This window comes from Fistularia commersonii, chromosome 34, assembly GCF_037954325.1.
Source record: "Fistularia commersonii isolate RoL2024-O1a breed Wild chromosome 34, RoL_Fcom_v1.0, whole genome shotgun sequence".
Lineage (NCBI taxonomy): Eukaryota > Metazoa > Chordata > Actinopteri > Syngnathiformes > Fistulariidae > Fistularia > Fistularia commersonii.
In genome coordinates, this window is record NC_141317.1 from 4626000 (window position 1) to 4649145 (window position 23146).

Below are 23146 nucleotides of genomic sequence, written 5' to 3' on the forward strand. Positions count from 1 at the left end.
GCATGTTTTTGTTTTACTTGAAATGCTCATGTCTTCCAGATGAAGTTTGTAGAATCCATTCTCAGCAACAATACCACGGATGACCACTGTCAGGAGTTTGTGAACCAGAAGGGGCTGCTACCTTTGGTATCTATTCTTGGCCTGCCAAACCTGCCCATAGACTTTCCCACCTCTGCTGCCTGCCAAGCCGTGGCTGGTGTCTGCAAGTCCATATTGGTGAGTTTAATGTCCCTACATTGCTCTTAACATAATGAGTTTTGCTGTATTTATAATAAAATGCCTGCAGTGTCATATTTAGATGTCTTAACTGTCATTTCTTGGCCAATTTTAATATTTTACTTTTGTAATTTTTGGAACATTTGAGAGAAAATTACCTTGCCAAATTTTGGACTGAAGCAAATTCCTGCTTATCTCTCCTGTTAGACACTCTCACACGAGCCGAAGGTACTTCAGGAGGGATTATGCCAACTGGACAGCATTCTGACATCTTTAGAGCCTCTGCATCGACCAATAGAGGTGCCTGGTGGATCGGTGCTTCTCAGAGAGCTTGCCAATGCAGGTCATGTCACAGACGCCACGTTGTCCGCCCGAGCCACACCACTGCTGCACGCACTCACAGCAGCACATGCCTACATCCTCATGTTTGTCCACACCTGCAGAGTCGGACAGGTAAGGCTATTTGTATTTGTCTAAAAAAAAAGAACCTTGTGTATCTTTTTTTTTTACTTGACTTCTTTCTCTATTTAAAATACAAGTGACAGTTGTTTTTCCATACATTGGAGTACAACTTCCCTCCATCTATGTTGCTGTCTAGTCAGAAATTACTCAAATTTACTGTGTCTGTAATGGCTTAAACATTGCATAGTAAAATTAGTGAATGCTTGTTTTTTTTGTGTAATAAAAACTCAGCGGTCCAATGTTTTTATAGGTCTTGAATTCTACAGCCCAGGCACTTTTCATATATTTTGATAACTGGATGTACTTATTTATTTTAAGTAAGGATTCAAACTTTACATTCAAACTGATTTCCACTTTCCTTTGTGTGCAGAGTGAAATCAGGGCCATTTCAGTCAACCAATGGGGCTCCCAACTGGGCTTAAGTGTTCTCAACAAGCTGAGTCAGCTTTACTGCTCACTGGTGTGGGAGAGTACTGTGCTTCTGTCCCTCTGCACACCAAACAGGTGAACTCTTTATCTTTACCTCTTGAGTTTTAATAGTTAGCTGCGGTATGCTAACCTTCACTGACTCTGCCCAATAGTCTGCCTCCGGGATGTGAGTTTGGCCAGGCTGACATGCAGAAACTGGTTCCCAAAGAGGAGAAGCCCTCCAGTAGCACTGCAGCAACCACAACATCTGGCTCAAGGAGAACAGGTATAATTTATTTTTATTTTTTTACTTTGTTCAGTAAAAAAAAAAATCTTTGTCGATAAATGATAACTTCTTTGTGTTCTTTTTTGAAAATGTCAGATCCAGAGGCAGTGTCTGTTGACTCATCTGCTGGTGGGCTGTTGGAAGGTATGGGCTTAGATGGGGACACCTTAGCACCCATGGAGACAGATGAACCAACTTCATCAGACCCCAAGGCAAAGTCCAAACTCACCCCAGCCATGGCCACCCGCATAAAACAAATCAAACCGTTACTCTCTGGTAAGAGCTCACGACACCAATCAAGATTTGAGGAAAATAATGTGAAATCTATTACATCAGAAAATTGTTTTTAACATATAATACATACATGTGTGTGAAAGCTGCACATTTTTCAAGTTTAATCACCTTGCCTTTCTTTCAGCCTCCTCGCGACTAGGCAGGGCTCTTGCAGAGCTCTTTGGCCTGCTGGTGAAGTTGTGTGTGGGATCCCCGGTGCGTCAGCGCCGCTCGCATCACGCCACAAGTACAGGCACCACACCCACACCTGCTGCCAGAGCCACTGCTTCTGCCCTCACCAAGCTCCTCACCAAGGGGCTGAGTTGGCAACCTCCACCCTACACCCCTACCCCTCGCTTTAGGTAATTTAGACCTCCATATGTTTACCACAAATCCTAAGTGTTCTCTGTAGACCACACACAAATGTAATTGGTGGTGCTTTTTTTTGTTGTTTTTTTCTCTCTATACCCCCCATCTTGCAGGCTGACTTTCTTCATCTGCTCTGTGGGCTTCACATCACCTATGCTGTTTGATGAGAGAAAGTACCCTTACCACCTCATGCTGCAAAAATTCTTCTGCTCTGGTGGGCACGATGCTTTATTTGAGTAAGTATTTGAGTTCATGTTTTTTTAATCAGTGTGATGTGAGGCACCCAGATGACTGTGCAGATAAAGTTTTAATTTTTCAAATCAAATGCATCTGGCCCCTATCCAGTTCAGTTCCAATTTTGTGCTGAGTCTGTGTACACTAAGCCCATCATAATCATTTATCTCAGACAGCGCAACCGCTATGTGTATTTGAATGACCTGTGCTTTCATTTACCTGAACTAAGACTTCTAACACTGAATTGATAAAACATGCCCTTTTTTATTTAGCCACAAGCATATAGGTTCATTACATGTTTTTTGCAAATCAAATTTTTCTTTTGCATTGCTTTTACTGTTTGTCTAGTTACTGTAATAAATCCTAGATTTGGTCAATTTCAGTTGTGCAGTAGAGTGTAAAAACGCCAGCTGTATCCCAGCTCAGGGTTCACAAAATATTAGTTTGTATTTTCCCTTCATTGTACTAGATCTTAACCGCCTCTTCTTATTCATGCTTTTTTTTTGTTTTTATTTTCAATTTAATTCAATTTAATATCCACAGTTTCAGCAATTTAATATGCTGAATTAGTTGAATGCATCCTCTTTCTTTCCCTCTGCCATCTCTACATGTTTTCCCACAATTTATTGTCGACTATTGTAGTGCTTCTTCCGGCTGCAAGAAGATCTCCCTTTATTTTGTCACATTTAGTTATACCAGCAGCACAACATTCGACAAAGTTGTCCTCTGCGTTTAAACCACCATGGATGAGCTATGAGCAGTCAGCAGCCAAAAAGCAGTGCCTGGGAAACAGTTAGGGGTTCGATGTCTTTGCTTTGATAGAGTACAGAGGAGCTTGGGAACCAAGCAAGGAATGTACGGTTCCAAGACGACCTCTCTTACCACCTTAACCACTCAGCCCCTCTAACTGTCGCTGAAATGTGATTCCTATATTTAATGACTATTTTACTGCTCACATTGCTTTTGTATAGGACATTCAACTGGGCCCTGTCAATGGGTGGTAAGGTTCCTGTGTCTGAGGGTCTGGAGCACACTGATCTACCTGATGGAACAGGGGAGTTCCTGGATGCTTGGTTGATGCTGGTGGAGAAGATGGTGAATCCAAGCACTGTGCTGGACTCCCCACACTCCCTGCCAGCTAAAATGCCCGGGGTCACACCCACAATGCCCCAGTTCAGTGCTCTCCGGTTCCTCATTGTAACTCAGAAGGTCAGTCTTCAAAAGCTGTAGAATACAGAATTATATTGCAGCGTTTAAATGGAAAAATAGGTAAATCCTGTAATGTGAGGGTTAGGATTCAAGTAGATTATAAGACGACACTTGCTAGGAATATGATAGATAAAACAATTTTTTTTTTTCCTTCGGTTGTTAGATTTCCAGACATTTTTTTACAGCAGACAACAAAATGATAGCTATAGATATACATTTACAGTATAACTTGAATTGCTACAGCAGTACATGGTTAGGGTGGATGCTCATGTTCAATGTTGTTAGTGTGACCTCATGACAATATATAACTGTACCTCTTAAACGTTCTCCCAAGACTTTAGGGTGGTTTGTTGAGGTCAGTTGAATGCTGAACATATTTGCGTTCAGCTTTGCAAGTCATTGTAATGCATCTTTCCTTCTCATCAAGGCTGCGTTCAACTGCATCCGCAGTCTATGGAATAGGAAGCCACTGAAGGTGTATGGAGGCAGGATGGCTGAATCCATGCTGGCCATACTCTGTCACATCCTGAGAGGGGAGCCGGTGATCCAGGAGCGCCTTGCCAAAGAGAGAGAGGGAACAGTACGCCCGGATGACGAAGCGCCCCCCACAGGTACTCTGGTACCCAGTGGGGCCACGGGAGCATCCACAACAACTGGAGAGGCACCTGCGGCCACTGGGACAACTACTGGAGGACCAACTGGAGGAACAGCTGATGATTCGTCCAGTTCCACTCCTCGCCGTGAGCTTCAGGTTAACCAGGCCCAGCTTACACAGGTATGATAGCGTTTTTTTTTTTTTTTGGCACTCCAGTCTGTGTTTCAACTTGGGTCTGCATCTATGCCTTCATTATTTCTTTGCCGTGCAACTAGTCTCTGACGTTACTAGATCATATATTAAGTGCAACATTGCATAACCTTGGAAGCTTTTGACCGACAAACCACATCTGAGTTGGTATTAATGAGTTAATTTGCCCAAAATTCTGCATGAACTGAATCCTGGGCCACCATTTGTTTTACAACAGGGAAGATGCAGAGGGAGAGGGAGGCACACACAGGTCCGCCAGCAGCAGCTCCAGCAGGTATAAGAGCCATCAGGGAGAGAGCAAGATAAATAGAGGTTGGAGCAGAAGAATTGAGCTAACGTGAAATGAGAGAATGAACTTTTATTTTATCACAGAATTGTTCAGGGGCAGAAAATCAGGATAGTGTTACGAAATGTGATGAAGCAGAAACGGTTTGATACGAGGGGCTGTGTGGATACTAAATGCTCATCTGTAATTTTTCTGTTGTGTTTCTAATCATGTTTGTAAAAGCAGAAAGTTGTCACTTGAATCACTGCGGCACACCAAGGCTACTGAAAAGCATTGCACTCTCATTGCAACAAGAAAGCAAATTCAGGCGGGAACCTTTTTGCTTGCAATGTCATTAAATATTACCAATCGCTAACACAGATTTTTACCACTTCACTTCTTTATATACTATTTTCATTTAATCATCTTAATGCTCAGTTTTATCATCACCAGCTGTAAACTGTAGAAACAGAAAAACTGACATCAAAACTGCTCAACTGCTCGTGGACAGCTAAGCACACTAGAAAATTGGGCCACGATGTGTGAAATGCAGCAGGGCCTTCACGCAGTGGTTAACGCTTCTGGCTAACAGCTAGAAAGTTCCTGCTTAGATCCTGACTGGGGTCTTTGGGTGTAGAGTGCACAAGTCTTTCAGAAAATACAGAAAAGTGAAGCGAGAGTCTTAAATCTGAAATCTGAATAACTGTCTGTTATTTTTACACTCTCAAAACGGTTTGTGAAATAACCATTGCTGAGCTCTTTCTGGTCCACACACTCACTCCATGTGGCTTACTATCAAAGCATTTCACACCACTGTTTTGCAGTGTACAGCGGTCAGAGGAGTATCTTGAATGTCATTCTTGATTCAGCTCATGATGTGAACATTTTCAGTATGCCAGAAACTTGAAGAGGAATTGAAAAGCACGGGGGGGGGGCATAAAATTTGATTGCATGCAAAATTATGCAGTCCAAGCTTTGACATACATCCACAGCACTTGCAGCAACCAGCCAGGGATGGAGAGACTCAAAGCTGTCTTTTCAGACCAGACTTGAGCATTTATTCAAAGCTCCAGAGGGATATGGAAAGTGCTTTTGCCAGGAAGGAGAGCTCCACCATGCCACCAGACGAGTCTGAGCCCCTTTGCAGGCCCAGACTAAGGATAATTGTTGGACACTGCTGTCAACGCAAATGATATGAAATCTTTTAAATTGTTTCAGAGGTGTCTGGAGAGCGGTTGTGCTGATCCTTTCAGACAGCTGAAAGAACATTTTGTTCCACCTGTTGATTTAATGCTGAATCATTTGCATCTTAATGACTCCGTAACCGATGCATTTGAACCACTGCCCATTACTGGTCCTGCCAAATAATACAGACTTTGCCTGACCATGAATGCCCTAACCATTGCTTCTGCTTTCCAATCTTTATTTTACTTTCTCTTGCACCAACTGTTATCATGGTATTAAAAGTTTTTGTTTTTCCCCCAGCTAATAGATATGGGTTTCTCCAGAGAGCATGCCATGGAGGCACTATTGAATACGAGCACCATGGAGCAGGCTACGGAGTACCTGCTTACCCACCCCCCTCCACTTCTTAGTGGAGCAGTCAGGGTAAATATTAAAACCCGTCTTCTGCAGCTTTCTGCTTTTGGACTGCCGAAATGTGAATATGTTTGTCATCTCCTGTCCAGGACCTGACAATGTCTGAAGAGGACCAGATGATGAGAGCAATTGCCATGTCACTTGGACAAGAGGTCAGCATGGAGCAACGCTCTGACTCTCCTGAGGTGCTTCATTCTTAGTGTTCAAGTGTACTGGAACATCAGGTTTCAGTCAGAACCACATTATGCTGAACGTATAGCCATGGTACAGTATCTATATATTTTTTTTCCTTAGCTGAGCCGCTGCTAACATTGTCTTTGTCTTAGGAAGCAGCACGTCGGCGTGAAGAGGAGGATAGGAGAGCCAGGGAGCGGGCAGAAGAGGAAGAGGCACGGTGCTTGGAGCGCTTCATTGAGGCTGAACCACTGGACCCTCAAGAACTGCATACCTTCACAGACTCCATGCTTCCTGGCTGCTTCCATCTTCTGGACGAGTTACCTGACACTGTCTATCGGCTCTGTGATCTCTTGATGACTGCGATCAAGAGAAGTGGCCCAGAGTACAGAGATGTCATTCTTGGCCAGGTTGTTCACCAGGTCAGTCAGTGTTCCAAAAGCTGCCTCAATGGTGGTCCTCTCTAGATACGTAATATATGATATATGGACGTCAGATCAATTTAATCAGGAGACAGTTGAATTTTTTCAAAAGGTTTTTCGACCCTCATGAAGTACGAATGACTGTAAAAAAGAGAGTATTTTCCTAGGTTAATATATGAAATCGGTCCTATACTTCGGGAGAACACCAGGATCAGCAACTTCAAATAGCTGCAGCAGGGCAAGTGTCTCCATCAACGTAAAGATGTTTGTTTGTTTGAACAGTGAGATACTTTTATTATTAAGTTGTGATCATAATTTTGTCATAATTCAGCACCTCTAATAGGTATTTGTCACATATATAACCTCATTGGAATTCCTCTACTGAATTCAGTCATAGTGAGAAAATAATTACACATTTACGCATCAAGCACTCCCGTCAGAGTGTTAATTGAGCTGGTTCTCCCATGAATCTCGAAAACTGGCATTATTTTGCCCAATTTCATTTTAATTTGTTGATATTTAGAAGTGAGGGTAGATGCTGAATTGTGAGAATTTCCCTCACTTGTCATGCTTGTTCACATTGTATCACCTCCAAATACTGGAATGAGGTCAGTTGCCTTTCAAGTGAACAATCTCGCAACAATTTTTTTTCCCTCTCAGGTGTGGGACGCTGCAGATGTGTTGATAAAGGCGGCGGTGCCTCTGACTACCAGTGACACTAAGACTGTCTCTGAGTGGACCAGGCAGATGGCCACGCTGCCCCAAGCCTCCAAGCTGGCAACCCGAATTCTACTCCTTACGTTGCTATTTGAGGTAATAGGATTGTATAATGAAGGTCATAGTCTTCAATTTTTCTTTCTCAAAGGATAAAATAATTTATTTTCCTGTGGTCAGCACATCTCAAACCATGCTGTTTTTTTTTTTAATCTTTTAAGGAGCTAAAACTTGTGTGTGCCAGAGTGGTAGAGAACAGTGGGATACTGGATTTGTTAATTAAGCTGCTTGAGGTGGTTCAGCCGTGTCTGCAGGCAGCCAAAGAACAAAAAGACATCCAGACACCAAAGTGAGTTCTTTGTTCAATTAGAGATCTTCTTACTCGAAGAAAATTTCAAACCGCTGAATTACAAACACTTGCAAATGTTGTATCAGCAGTCATGACAGCCTTTAATTGAGTTTGCCGTATGTGTCTATCAATGTATTCATTTGTAGGTGGATCACACCAGTGCTTTTGATCATTGACTTCTATGAGAAAATGGCAGTCTCTTCAAAGCGCAGATCACAAATGAACAAGGTAAGTGGCAACCTTATATATTTAAATCGGTATCTTGTTTATAACATCTTATGTTAAGACTCGTTAAATAAACAAGGCGCCGACCAGTATGTTTTTCTGCCAAATGTAATGGGGGGATAGACAACCTGTTGTAAAGATTACGATGCAAGTGAGCTCATAGCAATGCTCATTTTGGGGCAAATCCTACTTCATTTTCCATTCTCACGAGTGCATATTTCATGAATCTTCGTGATCTGCTTTTAGTACCTTCAGCCCAATGGAAATAACTGGCGATGGTTTGACGACCGCTCGGGCCGTTGGTGCAGCTACAGTGCATCCAACAACAGTACCATTGACTCTGCGTGGAGGGCAGGGGAGAGCAGCGTTCGCTTCACAGCCGGACGCCGTAGATACACTGTGCAGTTTAACACCATGGTGCAGGTATACACAAACGAACTACTAGACAAAACCAATTCCAATGTATGCTCCAAATGGCAGTTTGGTTGTTATTGTCTGATTCAAAAATGTTTTTATGTTAAAGGTAAATGAAGAGACCGGTAACAGGAGGCCCGTAATGTTGACCGTGCAGAGAGTATCACGCATGCCAAAACCTACCAAGGCCGGCAGTATTACGGACTCAGAGAGAGAAGAGGGGGACAGAAAGACCGCAGAAGAGACCCAGACTGACATTGATTCTGGGGCAGGAGTGGAGATGAGTGCTCCTAAAGATGATTCCAACCAGCTTAAGGAGAATACTTCAGGCCCCACATCTTCCCTGGAATCTGAGCAATCACAAGGCTCAGATATTGTTGTGCAAGGCCTTTCCGAGGACATGACCACCATTCTTATCCGTGCATGTGTCAGTATGATCAGTGTACCTGTGGATCCGGACACCCTCCACGCCACGCTGCGTCTCTGCTTGCGGCTGACACGTAACCACCACTACGCCATGATGTTTGCCGAACTCAAGAGCACACGCATGATTCTGGGGCTGACTCAGAGCTCTGGTTTCAATGGCTTCACACCGCTTGTAACCCTGCTGTTCAGACACATCATAGAAGATCCAGCAACACTTCGGCACACTATGGAAAAGGTCAGTCTTTGTAATTATCCTGATCACGGGTAGGATAGAGAAAAAAAAGAATGAATCAATGTTTAAAGTGTGTCCCATTCCTTTTTGTACTGTACTTAGGCAGAAAGAGCTTCATAATATATTTATTATATACCCATAGTTATAATTGTTTTATTTTTTTGAATCCATAAATGGATTAGATAGCATTAGATGTAAGTATGTGAATTAAACTTTCTAATGCCTGTGAATTTGATGCCGCAGGTGGTGAGATCAGCAGTTACCAGTGGAGCAGGTAGCACCACCTCAGGGGTGGTATCTGGCAGCCTTGGCTCCAGAGAAATTAACTACATCCTGCGTGTCTTGGGCCCCGCCGCTTGCCGCAATCCGGAGTGCTTTGCAGAAACAGCCAGCAATTGTGTGCGAATTGCCCTGCCTGCACCCCGCGGAGCTGGCACAGGTTCGTGCGCTGGAAGTAATGACATTTCTACATATTGTTTTGTTACAACTATAGTATTAACTTCCCTTTTTGCCCAAATGTTGTTGTTTTTTTTTTCCAGCTTCTGATGATGAATTTGAAAACCTCCGAATTAAGGGGCCCAATGCTGTGCAGTTAGTGAAGACAACTCCTCTGAAGCTGTCTGCTCTTCCTCCTATTCCTGACACTATCAAGGAGGTCATCTATGACATGCTTAATGCGTTGGCTGCCTACCACGCTCCTGAAGAACGTAAGACATTATTAAGATGAGATAGTTCTTTGTTTGATATCAGGCCTGTTTGGAATATTAAGGGAAATCAATTCAAGTGGTCAATTAGTGCATGTGGATCTGTTACAGCCGAGCGTCCAGAGGAACGGGCGGCAGCTGTGCCCGGCAGTCAAGATCTTTGCCAAATATTGCAAGATGTCGGTGACGATGTTTACCAGCAGTACAGACTCACACGGCAGGGCAGTGACTTTGACTCCCAGTCTGCATTCCACATTAATGTGAGCCTCTCTGACAAATCCACCGTTTGCTTTTCCTGACTATAAGTAGATGTCGCTTTTCTTTCCCCTATGATTGAGATGTGACTCTTCCTTTAGACCCAAGTATTTGCTGCTGATGGAGGCGTGGCTGAGTCTTCACAGTCTGGTACACCACAAGGAGAGGGTGAGATATTTTTTATTTTTTTTAGTACAATGCTGCGCACCAATCATACTCTTGATTGAATAAAAGCTATAAATCTTTCATCTCAAGATTAAAGCTGTCAGACAATTTTGTTGTTAAAAAACAACCTAATGTGTTAAAGGCTTGTATGCCATTAATCATTATAATAGCCATCGACACCCATTATGATGTTAGGTCAAGATGTAGTGAAATTAAACAAGGCAAGAAGACCTTCATATTTGCCCTAAGCACAGTGCAGAAAGCTGGTGTTTTGGTCACAGTAATTAATTTTCCCAAAATGTTTTTCTTCTGCATCGTAAAGTTTTGTAAAGAAATCAATCTCAAAAATAGCTACCAAAAAGATATCTAGCTTTGACTGTGAGACAGTTCCCAATATTTATGTTTGCAAATATCTGATGGCATTTGCTCAGCCTCTACCCCTGAAGAAATGCGCGAGGAAAAGAAAGAGCAAGAGGGAGAGAAGAGCACCAGCTCAGAGGAGGGCAAGGCAGCTAAGGTGAAGGCCAGCAAACCTCTGATGCCTACCTCCACCATCCTGCGACTCCTTGCTGAACTTGTACGCTCCTATGTGGGAATCGCAACGCTAATCGCCTCATACTGCTACACGGCAGGACAGTCTGAGCTGATTAAGGAGGTGAGTAACTATCTTTTTTGTGTGTCACTTTTTTCCCCATGTTCATACATTGACAATGCTTTTGTTTGCTGGCATCCTATTTTTCCTAACAGGATTGCAGTGTCCTCGCCTTTGTCCTCGACCATTTGCTGCCCCACACGCAGAATTCTGAGGACAAGGACACTCCAGCTTTGGCTCGTCTTTTCCTCGCCAGTCTGGCGGCTGCTGGTACAGGTACTGATGCTCAAGTGGCCCTGGTCAATGAGGTAAAGGCAGCCCTTAGTCGAGCACTGGCAATGGCCGAGGGTGCAGAAAAACATGCCAGGTTAGTAGCATCAAACAAACAAGACATCCTACCATTTCATGCGTATGAGTCTGAAGGTTCTCATTTGCTTGGTATGTCCCTTTGGAATTCTATCTCACAGGCTTCAGGCAGTGATGTGCATCATAAGTACCATCATGGAATCATGTCCCTCCACATCCAGTTTCTATAGCACGGCAGCAGCCAAGACGCAACACAATGGGATGAATAACATCATCAGGCTCTTTCTCAAGAAGGGATTGGTCAATGATTTAGCCCGTGTGCCTCACAGCTTAGATTTGTCAAGGTATATGATTTCAACATATCGGCACATAATGATAAATTGTGATGATGTGAGATCATGTTCCTAGGCCCTAGAGTAGTCCTCTACCTTGTTTGATGTCAATGTTCAATTATTCTCTTTTGTTTAGTCCTAACATGGCCAACACAGTGAACGCTGCCCTCAAGCCACTGGAGACTTTGTCCCGTATTGTCAACCAGCCCAGCAGTCTTTTTGGGGGCAAAGGTGGTTCTAGCAAAAGCAAAACGGAACATGACACTGTGGGCACTGCTCGAGACAGCAACAGCAACACTCAGGACCAAGGTATCAAATGTGATATTTTATATAACTATTAATTCTATGAGATCATTTGATCGTGACAGTATCTCATTATTGTTTTTGCCCTTTCCAGGAGAATCTGGTGAGGCAGAGCCAGTGGAGGGTAACCACAGGGTGCAGGGAACAGACAGTGACCTGATGGATGGAGAAACGGAAGGAGACACTGTGGTCATTGCCGGTCAGCCAGAGGTTCTGAGCACACAGGCTATGCAGGTAATCTGCTTTATATGACAGCATATTGTCCTGTAGTATTTCATCACACAATTTTGCATGGCTTCAATGACTTTGTTTTTTCAATCATACATACATAAGGAACTTTAATAATAACAATAATAAACACTAGCCTCCATTGATTAAAAATATGAATTGGCTATTTTGTTTTATTGATCTGTTGCTCCAGCTTTCTGCAGATTATTAAATGTATTGGGACAATGCTTGTTATTTTAAGCGTCATTTTATATATGTGTTTGTAACATGGATCTCTTGGTCCTAGCACTGTAGAACTTTATATGTGTACAGTTTGAGAATATGGTTCTTGTTCTCCCTTAAAGAAAAGTTTCAATGTTTTAGTTAAAAATTGAGTTATGCCAAGAAAATAGCAACGTGGGTTGACTGTCTTGAGTCCTCAACACTTGCAGTCCCAAAGCCTGTTATGATCAAGACTTAACCCCACAGGTTCTCTGTGAAAGGAAATATTAAATTGGATGAGACATTAAACAAACACACTCCTTAGTGCAATGACTGTGTTATAGCTGAGCCACCTCAACACAGCTGTGCTTTCTCTGCTGGACAGCAGTGTTTGTTGATGGGTTGGGTGGAGCAAAATGGGAATGTCTGATGCGACAGAAAAGCCATGAATACAAGAGACACTAACAAAGTTACCAAACACATTTTACATATTTCAAATCTCTTCATACGTGGACCTTGTGTGATAGTTAGGCTGCCAGGAGTTTAGAGCTAAACTTGCTATTTTACATAATTTTCTCAACTAAAAGGTGGAGAATGAATTGGTGGACTTGATCGATGAGCTGCTGGAAAGAGATGCTGGTACAGTAAACAGCACAATTATAGGTAAGCCCAAGTCCTTGGTTGTACTACTTGGGAAGATGAAAGTTACACGCTAAGTATGCAAGACTCCAACATGAGTGTATTTTTATTTTTTATTTTTTTCAGTGGGGCGCAGTGGTGAAGATGAATCACAAGAAGACGTGTTGATGGATGAGGCCCCATCCAATATCAGCCAGGCATCCACCCTTCAAGCCAACCGAGAAGGTAAGGCAACTGGATAACTGTTAAAGAAGGGAAATGTTGCTGCCTTTGATCATATTAACTGCTTCTGAATTTTAGTATTTCTTCAATGCCACCTCTCCTCTTTGTTAGACTCCATGAACATCCTGGAACCAGAGGATGAGGAGCACACACAAGAAGAAGATTCTAGTGGTAGCAATGATGATGAAGACAGCCAAGATGAAGAAGAGGAGGAGGAAGAAGAGGAGGAGGAGGATCAAGTAGGCATAAGTGCGGATGAGATCTGTCAGCAAGTCTAATATTGCTTATTAAAATTCATGCTTTTCCCCCAAGGATGATGAAGAAGGAGATGAGGACGATGATGATGAAGGTTCAGAAATGGAGTTGGATGAGGACTTCCCGGACATCAATGCTGCACCTCATATCCGCTTTGAAAGATTTGACAGGGATGATGACCTCATCATAGAGTTTGACAACATGTTTTCTAACAATGGTACGTAGCACTTTTCATGAATAAAAACAGCCTAAATTGAAATGTCCTAATGTCACCCTCATATTTAGATCCGCTCAATCACTCACTTTGAATCCCTTTGACATCAAACACTAGCTCACAACTGTGGTTAAACCAGACTTCACCAGAAAGATGCTCGTGTTGTGTCGGAGCCACCCTGTAATTTCCGCCTACGTTGTCCGTTGTTTGTCCAACAGCTGACATCCCACCATCCCCAGGAAACATCCCCAGCTCCCATCCGCTGATGGTGCGCCATGCCGACCATAGTTCGCTCACCCTGGGTGTGGCAGGCACGAGTAGTCGCCTTGCACAGGGCATGGGACGCAGCCAGCGAACACTGCGCCAGCTCACTGCCAACAGTGGACACACTATCCATGTCCACTACCCCGGAAACCGCCAGCCCAACCCTCCACTGATCCTCCAGAGGTGAGAGAGCGCAGCTTGTGTTTTAGCTTTGTCAAACAAAGCAACTATGTCACAATAATTGCCGTGAAACAAGTTCTTGATCGAGAATATACTCCTCTTCTTCCTTCTCCTCAGATTGTTGGGGCCCAGTGCTGCAGCAGACATTTTGCAGCTCTCCAGCTCTCTGCCACTGCAATCCCGTGGACGTGCTCGTCTTTTGGTTGGAAATGAGGATGTGCATATCATCGCCCGATCGGATGATGAGTTGTTAGATGACTTCTTCCATGAGCAGAGCAGCACTGGGGGGCAAGCAGGTTAGAATGACTGTGCACCGTTGTAAATGTAATTGTTCTTAAGTTCGATCATCCTAACATATTTTTCCTTTTTTTTTCTAGGCACCCTGTCTAGTATTCCAACTGCCTTAACTAGATGGACAGATGAGTGCAAAGTGCTGGATGCTGAAAGTATGCATGATTGTGTAGCAGGTAAGTTCAACTGGCTTAAACGGGGGATATTTTCAATGTTTATAGGGATACATTTCAGAATTCTCTTCCATCATACACATCTTCCCCCCCCAAAAATAATTTGAATACTTGTGTCTGAATGAGTACGATATGTTTATATTTATTCATTTTTGTACCGGTAACAATACTTTTAGCCTCGCAGTGTGCAATACTAATCATTTTAATGTTGTTCAATGTTTAATTTAGCGTTTGCTGTCAAAAATGCAATTCTCAATTCTTGACCAAAGGAATCATTTCCCACAATGAGTTAAACTATAATAGATATTTGTATACTGCATACTCCCTTATTGTAGGTTTTCCCTGTATTTCTTGTAAGAATTCTCATTTGATAGATTTTTTTTTCCCAAAGATATCATGGTTTTCATGGGTGATTTTACAAGCAAATTGTTTCCGCCAACTGAGCTCTGATAACCCTTTTTGTGTTTCTAGTGGTGAAGGTGCCTATCCTGCAACATCTGGAGTGTCTTCGAGATGAAGAGCTGGAAGAACGCAGGGAAAAGCGAAGGCGGCAGCTAGCTGAAGAGGAGGAGTCAAAACAAAATGAGAGGAGGGCCTCTGGAGCAGAACAAGCTAGGGAGCACAACCTGCAGGTTTGCTGACAACATGCCCCGGCTTTAAGATATCAAATTGATTCATATACAGGCAGCTTTCTATCTTCTGTCCACTCTTAACTGATTTTCAATATTTTTTTTTCAATAGGGTTCTGGATTGGGGAGTGTTAATGGAGCTGAAAACACTGCAGGTACTTACATTTTGCAAGGATGTTGCTTCTGATTTTGTTCGGTTTTCCTCGACGGGCACGGACACATCCTAGTAAAGGGACCTTGGTGGCAAGAGTCAGCAGAGCGTGCTGTGGGATGAGGTAGTAGTTTGTATAGTTTTAGGATCACACCAGATCTGGGAGATAACTATACAGTCTACTGTCTTTCTTATGGCAGCGCGACAGCAGCCTGGCAACTGGACCTGCAGAAAAGGAGGATCTGCCGTCTGGCGTTTATAGAACAAATTATTTACTGTACCATATTTAACAGTTTATGGTAAATAATAGCTTTAATACAGAAACATTTGTTGTTATCATTGTATTTTTTTTCGAAGTTGGCTTTGCTGTGGTGAGGTAGTAAGTTGTGTTGTTGTTGGGGATCAGGATTGTGCACCCCTTTCAGGAGATAACTATACAACTTACTGCCTTCCTCAGCTGAAACCAGTGGCATCTTTGTATCAATGAACACATTTTCAGCATTGCTGTTATGCTCTTTGTGACATAATAAAATGTTATTTTAATTCTAATTCCACCACATGGGAGGTTTCTCAAAATGTTGTGCTGGACTCATGTACATGGAAATCTCTATAGTTTTTAAGACTGTTAATCCACTTTCCATTAGTTCTTTATAAGCAAAGTGAAAATCAGAGCTACTGTGAAGGCTTATGATAGCTAAATTTTGTAATCTAGGTGTTTTTCCAAGGAAGAATGTAACAAATATCACCTCAACATTGTTTTTTTTCCCCCCCTTTGAATAATTGCAGAAGGTGAACAGGCTCAGGGTGGTACAGTGTCATGTCTGGACCCACCCAGGGTCTCAGAGGGCTTCCTCACAGCTCCCCCATCTGGAGAGGTCACTCCAACTACCCCTGCTCCTCATGAACAGGCTTTAGTCTCCTTGGAGACTGCCATAAGTCAGCAGGTCCACCAGCCAATGGCTGACTTGTTACTGGCTGAGCCGCATGCCAGCTCACTGGTTGCTCTGGCAGGGGCACGCCTTCCACCCTTGTCTGCAAGTGACAGGCCAAACAGTGAAGCGGAGGCATCTCAGATGGAAATGTCCCCAGCACCCACAATCGGTGAGCGAGTCGGTGGAGGAGGAGGTGGTGGAGGAGGAGCGTTGGATGAAGGCAGGGAAGGTAGACTAACTTCAAAAACTTTCTTTTTATGGACCGGCCATCACGGACGACACATCCGTAAAATGTGTTGTTTTCAGTGTTTGTTATTCCCTAAAGTTTTTCCTAAACACTTAATTCTGAATATGCCACAAGGAATCTTCTGCACCTGCCACGACTAACTGGTCTCCAAATTCTTTTCTTTTTTTTCCCCCAACAGCCTCACTCAGTCCAGACATTGTGGAGTCCTCTGAGCCTCCAGTAGTGGGGGTATCTCAGCTGGAAGGTTCACCCATGGACACCAGCAGCCCTGCCTCTGCCACCCAGGAGGAAGCTGCTTCCAATCCTGCCCAGAATGCTCACCTGTCTCAAGAGTTGTCTGGCAGCGGGGAGAGCGGACTGACTGACAGGCAGACAGATGCAGAAACTGGGTGAGTAGACTGAAGTGTTATCTATGTTGTCAAAGCAATATCCTGACTCCAGAACAGATGGCTGATGAGATAATCATCATTAATGCAACACTGATAATTAGGTGAAGTTTATATTAATAATTCAAGATCAACTTCCTGCGGCTTGATTTGCAGAATTTAAATGAACCATAAATTATCATGTGTGTAATTTCTCCACCTGCCTTAGAGAAGAGTTCCTGCACCAGGTGCTCTGTCAAGCTGTTTATTGAAACAACCATTACATAGTCAGAATTCCTGCCCACGGAGTTAAAGCGCATTTTGTCTTCCTGTCGGCATTCCACAATGCACTGACCGAAATATTTTCATTTAATAGCTCTACCTCAGTTTCATCTCCTGGGGAAACGATGCCGAGGAGTGATAGTGCTGATAGCCAGTCTCAGGCTGTTCAAGAGGAGCCACACCCATCCACCAGCAATGAGGAGGAGGACCCTCTTGCAGGTAATTTCTACTCTTTGTTTGTCATTTTTACATTTTTCAGTGTGATGACTTATCTGAATCGCTGGTATTTTTGTCTTTGCAGGTATCAGTTTGCCCGAAGGTGTGGACCCATCTTTCCTGGCAGCTCTTCCTGAGGACATCCGTCGAGAGGTGCTGCAAAATCAATTGGGAATCAGACCCCCCTCCCGTCCTCCTGCTGCCACCAGCCTGCCTGCCTCCACCCCACCTGTGCTGGGAGGACCAGGGGTTACTGAGGTCAGCCCTGAGTTTCTGGCAGCCTTACCACCTGCCATCCAGGAGGAGGTGAGCGACTATGATAATTAAAGATTATAACTTAAGTTTCATTGGATGCCACCTTCAAGAGAAAGAGACAGTGTTAAATTTGCTTGACAAATTCTGTAACTGTCCCCTTTAGGTTCTTGCTCAGCAACGAGCAGAGCAGCAGCGGAGGGAGCTCGCGCAACAACCTCCACAAGGAGACACCCCTCTGGATCCTGTCACATTCATCCAGACCCTGCCCTCTGAGCTAAGGCGTAGTGTCCTGGAAGACATGGAGGACAGCGTGTTGGCTGTCATGCCCCCAGATATCGCTGCTGAAGCAGCGGCATTGCGCAGAGAGCAGGAGGCGCGACAGAGACAGCTGATGCATGAGAGGCTGTTTGGTCACAGCTCATCTTCAGCCCTATCAGCCATCCTGCGCTCGCCTGCTTTTACCAGTCGACTGGGGAGCAACCGTGGCGTCCAGTACACACGACTTGCTGTGCAGAGAGGGGGCACGTTTCAGATGGGTGGAACAAACCACAGGTGAGAAACCACAGGGTACTCTTTAGAATGCTATATTTGTAACAAATATATGAATATGTAACAGACACACAAAGTGATGATTATACAGTTGCCTCATTGAAAGTCATTGATGGAGTGCAGTCCTTTTTGTTTACACAGGCCATCAAGTTCCAGTGTGGATTCCCTGTTGCGCCTGCGTGGTCGATTGTTGCTGGACCACGAGGCCTTGTCCTGCCTGCTAGTGTTGCTCTTCGTGGATGAACCGAAGCTCAACACCAGCCGCTTACACCGTGTTCTCAGGAACCTTTGCTACCACTCTCAGACTCGTGGGTGGGTCATTCGCAGCTTGTTATCCATCCTCCAACGCAGCAGCGAGAGCGAGGTGTGCGTGGAGACCTCGCGTCTCGAAGACTCCCGTGGGAAAAGGAATACCCAGGGAGGTTGTGGGGGGAAGGCCTCGGCCACTTCCTCCATCTCCACGTCATCCTCATCTTCTTCCCTAGAGTTACTTAACAGGGTAGAGTCTCGCAGCTCAAGCCAGCTTTCCTGGCTCTCGGTTTCTATGGATGCAGCATTGGGCTGCAGGACAAACATTTTTCAGATCCAGCGAGCATCAGGTAGGAAGCACGCTGACCGCCACTCTGCTGGGGGTTCATCTGGATCTGGAACGATGGGAGGCGTGTCAGGGGCTGCTGCGGGCGTCACGTGTGCCGGAGGAGGAGGCTCGACTGTCCATATCCACCCACAAGCTGCCCCGGTGGTCTGTCGACATGTGTTGGATACGCTCATTCAGTTAGCCAAGGTAAGAAAAAAAAGCACCTTTAGTCATACACATCAGACACATGGAGGCTCGGGGACGTTGAATATGTTGAAATAACACCAATCAAACCCCTTGACTATCCTTACAGGTGTTCCCCAGTCACTTCACCCAGCAGCGCTGTAAGGATCTTTCTGTGTCGTCTTCTGACCTGGAGTCTCGTCTTTGCTCCGCTTCGGCGGGAGGAGGCATCGGTGGGGGCGCCAGGGCGGGTTCTCAGTCACAGAGCAATCCCAGCTCTAATGTGTCCAGCACGCAGAACTCCCTGAGTTCCTCTGTTGTTACACCCCAGTCACTGGGTATCTCCACTGATTTTTGGGACCTGCTTGTTAAGTTGGACAATATGAATGTCAGTCGCAAGGGGAAAGCCTCCATGAAGACAGTGCCTCTGGGGGGAAGCGCAGAGGCCGAAGGTGCCCAGTTCAGCTTGGAGACCTCCCCTCTTGGCCAGCTGATGAATATGCTTTCCCACCCCGTAATCAGACGGAGTTCTTTGCTCACTGAAAAGCTGCTGCGTCTGCTCTCTCTCATATCCATCGCCCTGCCCGACAACAAGGCCACAGAGGTGCCCGCTGGACACCCGACCCCACAGGCGGCCAACCCCAGCCCCGCAACCAGCTCAGGAGCCACAGCATCAGTTGCCACACAGGGCAGTACATCGAGCATCCAACCCAACGCAGTAGGCACAGTGGCCTCTGTGGGATCTGGAGCCCAGGGCAATTCCTCAGGGACAAGTCTAGCCGTCTCCCAGACCTCTTCAACTACAATCTCTATACCGACATCCACAGGTAGTGATTGTTTACTCCAATGAAGTTCCACAAGGTCATTTCATCGCTGTAATTTGGGGAGTTTATATAAGAAAATTGTTTCATTTGTGAATCATTTTTCTACCAAAACAGGAAAACTGAGAGCTATTACTGGCAGCTTGGAGAGCGACAACAAGATGGCCTCGACTGGACTCACGGAGAAACAGCTTCAGCTTTCTGTGGAGGTACAAGGGGGAACAGTTGCCAAGTCTCTATAGGCAGACAGCTTAAGTAGACACCGTAAATCACAGGGAGCTTCGCCTCGACCGAGACAGCGCTCGTATTTCGCATCGGTTTATAAATTGTTTTTTTTTTTCTTTTTGCTAACAATTCCCCTTCTCATTTTAAGGTGTTGACGTCTCATTCGTGTTCAGAGGAGGGTCTGGAGGACGCCGCTAATATTCTGCTGCAGCTATCTAGAGGAGATGGCGCGACCAGAGACACCGTGCTCAGACTGCTTCTTAGTGGCGCTAGACACCTAGGATATACTCTCTGCAAACAGATCGGTCAGTATCATGCTGTTAAACTGACTAAAGGTCCAGAAGCTCCTTTGGCATGTCCTTAACCGATTCTTTCCATGGTCTCACCCTTATTCTCCTCCTCTTAGGTACGTTGCTAGCCGAACTCAGAGAGTACAACTTGGAGCAGCAGAGACGAGCTCAGGCAGATTTGCATTCCCCTGATGGCCCTCCTGAGGATTCCTCCATCTCAGCCAGACTGAAGGGCAAGATGACCAGCAGGTTAGCCAGATGACACAAGGCCATCCATTTATATTTGGATGGCAACGCAGTTTGAGGTTGCTTTGTTGCAGTTACAGTGTCCTTTACCTTGTGCGCATTTGTTGATTGGGGCACAGGTTTGATGGATCGGAGAGTGTGGTAATTGTGGCTGCCCAGAAGCGCACACTCGGAGGACGTGAACTACAACTTCCCTGTATGAGTTCGCTGACGTCCAAGACATCAACGCAGAAATTTTTCTTGCGAGTTTTGCAGGTCATCATACAGCTTCGCGAGGACACACGCCGCGCCAATAAGAAAGCCAAACAGACTGGGCGACTAGGTAAGTAATTCATACATGTATACTTTAGTGCTTGTTGACAACCCGTACTGAACAACGTGACTAATGACTGTGCCAATCACAATGTGCAGGCTCTTCCAGCTTGGGCTCTGCCAGCAGCATCCAGGCAGCAGTTCGTCAACTTGAGGCTGAGGCGGATGCAATCATCCAGATGGTGAGAGAGGGTCAGCGGGCACGCCGGCTTACACAGGCCCCACCACCTGCCGCCGCCACTGCCTCTGCCGCCGTCACTGCCACTGCCGGATCTTCAGTGGTGGCCCCTCATGCCCCCACTGGTGCTGCTCCCCCTGCTGGCACAGCTGCTGCTGCCACGGTTAGCATGGGCCACATTGACAGCATATAATTTGCTCCTCATACACCACAAACACACAGAGTGGGAGACACAACAAAAATTGGGTTTGGAACACATTAGCAAATCAATATGACGATCGGAGAATATTACTTTCCAAATTACAGCGGTGGTCTTCCACTTAGATGCTCTGAAATGGCTTTTCGCTACTGACATGCTTCAAATCTGAATAGGCTTTTCCAAAACTGGTTTTGTGCATTTTGGAAAATGACAAGCTAACCCATTATTTGTAATGCACATCTGTCTGCTTTAGTAATTATATCGCAAGCAAATTTAACATTATGGAGTATTTAGATTTAATAACAATAGTTTTTGTAATGTTGAAGACATTTTTACAATATTCTTCCGTATTATATGTTTGTTACTGCATGGTTTTCACCATGAACACAGAGTGCTAATCAGAGAGACAGATGTGTTGGCGATCCACCTCATTCTCTGTTCATGTCTTTGCATTAACATGTCTTACCGTTGACATGAATGTGCCTGCTCTAAATGGTTATTATCTGTTACGAGGATGTTTTTTTTGTGCGATGGCTGACATTGCATCCAGCTTTTGTCTCACCACCCCCCACTCTGTGCCAGGTTCTCCCTCATCAGATCATGGGAATGTCCTGATGCATGTCAATATAGCTGAAGATTAAAAGAAGTCTTGTCGATGCTATTTTACTCATTATTTCTTCATCTCTTTTCCCTTTGTTTCCCCCTCCGTTGTGTCTTCCTCCGGTCCTTCCGGATTGTCTCATGCAGTCTGAAATGCAGTCAATGTCCGAGGCCCAGGCAGCCCAGAGGGACGACTCGCCAATGGATGTGGATCAACCCTCCCCGCTCGAGCAGGACTCTGCACCTTTGGGTAGGAGTCATTTGCAACCATAACTCGGGTGCAGTTTTTGGATGGCCATAATCTCAAATCCACACATCTCAACAGATTTTGAATGTAGTTTATAGAACTTTTCGGGGACTCCTTTTTTGGTTTGTTTTACATTTAAAGAGTATTTTCCTGGACAGTCATTGAACACAAGCCTTAGTCTACCAGCAGATATAGTCTGTAACATCATTACAAAATTAAGTTTGAATGTATTTATTTTTAGATGAAGAAGGAAATGGACAGTCAGAGAGTGAGGAGAGACTTCCTGACCTCCCTCTGCTCAGCGAGCAGCTGCTGTTGGATGAACTCTGGGATATGCTAGGGGAGTGCCTCAAAGAGCTCGAAGAGTCCCATGACCAGCACGCTGTACTGGGTGGGTAGTATTACACCTGCTACGTTATCATCCTGTTGTATTCGTGTTGAAAAAGCATGTTTTAATTCCACACAACCTTACGATGACCTCTGTATTTCGCCAGTTCTCCAGCCTGCTGTGGAGGCTTTCTTCCTAGTACATGCAACAGAGCGGGAGAGCAAACCTCCTGTGAGGGACACACGGGAAAGCCAGCTTTCTCACATCAAAGATGAGCCTCCGCCGCTTTCCCCGGCGCCCCTCACACCTGCTACACCTTCCTCCCTCGACCCGTTTTTCTCTCGGGAACCATCTTCCATGCACATTTCTTCAAATTTGCCACCAGACACTCAGAAGTTCCTTCGATTTGCCGGTATGTACAGCATTATTCAGACACACACACAGCATTTCAGTGATGAAGTTCAAATCTGGCATTTCCCATGTTTTCTGACAAAACTCCCTTTTCTCTTATAGAAACTCATCGCACTGTTCTGAACCAGATCCTGCGCCAATCTACTACCCATCTCGCTGATGGGCCTTTTGCAGTCCTGGTGGACTACATACGTATCCTGGACTTTGATGTTAAGAGAAAGTACGGGAGTTTCTTACATTTTGTCCCTCTCACATTGTTTATTTGAAATCCACTGACCCCCGTCGGTCTTCTCTGCTCTCTTTCCAGGTATTTTCGACAAGAGCTCGAGCGACTGGATGAAGGACTCAGGAAGGAGGACATGGCTGTGCATGTTAGAAGAGATCACGTGTTCGAGGACTCCTACCGGGAGCTGCATCGCAAGAGCCCGGAGGATATGAAGAACAGGCTGTAAGATTCGATCACGTCCCCACTGCTCTGCGGGATAAGAACAGCACAA

The 23146-nt window shown here is 44.9% G+C and overlaps 1 protein-coding gene across 11 annotated transcripts in view; it reads left to right on the forward strand.

The window, feature by feature from the left end:
• Positions 1 to 23146, forward strand: part of huwe1 (HECT, UBA and WWE domain containing E3 ubiquitin protein ligase 1) — a 38059-nt gene that overhangs the window by 12617 nt on the left and 2296 nt on the right. For 7 of the 11 annotated variants that reach the window (XM_086141994.1, XM_086141993.1, XM_086141998.1 and 4 more), the window contains 52 exons: positions 40 to 216; positions 424 to 669; positions 1049 to 1182; positions 1260 to 1372; positions 1469 to 1648; positions 1791 to 2007; positions 2128 to 2250; positions 3220 to 3457; positions 3885 to 4232; positions 6013 to 6135; positions 6216 to 6311; positions 6453 to 6722; positions 7383 to 7535; positions 7658 to 7785; positions 7932 to 8013; positions 8257 to 8433; positions 8534 to 9085; positions 9326 to 9521; positions 9622 to 9789; positions 9898 to 10046; positions 10143 to 10209; positions 10638 to 10861; positions 10954 to 11165; positions 11266 to 11448; positions 11573 to 11745; positions 11834 to 11973; positions 12756 to 12831; positions 12934 to 13032; positions 13141 to 13268; positions 13342 to 13501; positions 13717 to 13945; positions 14060 to 14238; positions 14320 to 14409; positions 14878 to 15038; positions 15148 to 15190; positions 15973 to 16347; positions 16544 to 16754; positions 17107 to 17231; positions 17314 to 17534; positions 17647 to 18035; positions 18174 to 18816; positions 18923 to 19619; positions 19731 to 19822; positions 19987 to 20143; positions 20245 to 20377; positions 20494 to 20696; positions 20786 to 21027; positions 21811 to 21913; positions 22152 to 22301; positions 22405 to 22650; positions 22752 to 22869; positions 22957 to 23097. In XM_086141994.1, coding sequence (XP_085998120.1) covers positions 40 to 216; positions 424 to 669; positions 1049 to 1182; positions 1260 to 1372; positions 1469 to 1648; positions 1791 to 2007; positions 2128 to 2250; positions 3220 to 3457; positions 3885 to 4232; positions 6013 to 6135; positions 6216 to 6311; positions 6453 to 6722; positions 7383 to 7535; positions 7658 to 7785; positions 7932 to 8013; positions 8257 to 8433; positions 8534 to 9085; positions 9326 to 9521; positions 9622 to 9789; positions 9898 to 10046; positions 10143 to 10209; positions 10638 to 10861; positions 10954 to 11165; positions 11266 to 11448; positions 11573 to 11745; positions 11834 to 11973; positions 12756 to 12831; positions 12934 to 13032; positions 13141 to 13268; positions 13342 to 13501; positions 13717 to 13945; positions 14060 to 14238; positions 14320 to 14409; positions 14878 to 15038; positions 15148 to 15190; positions 15973 to 16347; positions 16544 to 16754; positions 17107 to 17231; positions 17314 to 17534; positions 17647 to 18035; positions 18174 to 18816; positions 18923 to 19619; positions 19731 to 19822; positions 19987 to 20143; positions 20245 to 20377; positions 20494 to 20696; positions 20786 to 21027; positions 21811 to 21913; positions 22152 to 22301; positions 22405 to 22650; positions 22752 to 22869; positions 22957 to 23097 — 10280 coding nt within the window. The remainder of the gene's footprint in view (positions 1 to 39; positions 217 to 423; positions 670 to 1048; positions 1183 to 1259; positions 1373 to 1468; positions 1649 to 1790; positions 2008 to 2127; positions 2251 to 3219; positions 3458 to 3884; positions 4233 to 6012; positions 6136 to 6215; positions 6312 to 6452; positions 6723 to 7382; positions 7536 to 7657; positions 7786 to 7931; positions 8014 to 8256; positions 8434 to 8533; positions 9086 to 9325; positions 9522 to 9621; positions 9790 to 9897; positions 10047 to 10142; positions 10210 to 10637; positions 10862 to 10953; positions 11166 to 11265; positions 11449 to 11572; positions 11746 to 11833; positions 11974 to 12755; positions 12832 to 12933; positions 13033 to 13140; positions 13269 to 13341; positions 13502 to 13716; positions 13946 to 14059; positions 14239 to 14319; positions 14410 to 14877; positions 15039 to 15147; positions 15191 to 15972; positions 16348 to 16543; positions 16755 to 17106; positions 17232 to 17313; positions 17535 to 17646; positions 18036 to 18173; positions 18817 to 18922; positions 19620 to 19730; positions 19823 to 19986; positions 20144 to 20244; positions 20378 to 20493; positions 20697 to 20785; positions 21028 to 21810; positions 21914 to 22151; positions 22302 to 22404; positions 22651 to 22751; positions 22870 to 22956; positions 23098 to 23146) is intronic. The other 4 variants (XM_086142001.1, XM_086142003.1, XM_086142004.1 and 1 more) reach the window with 3 other exon arrangements.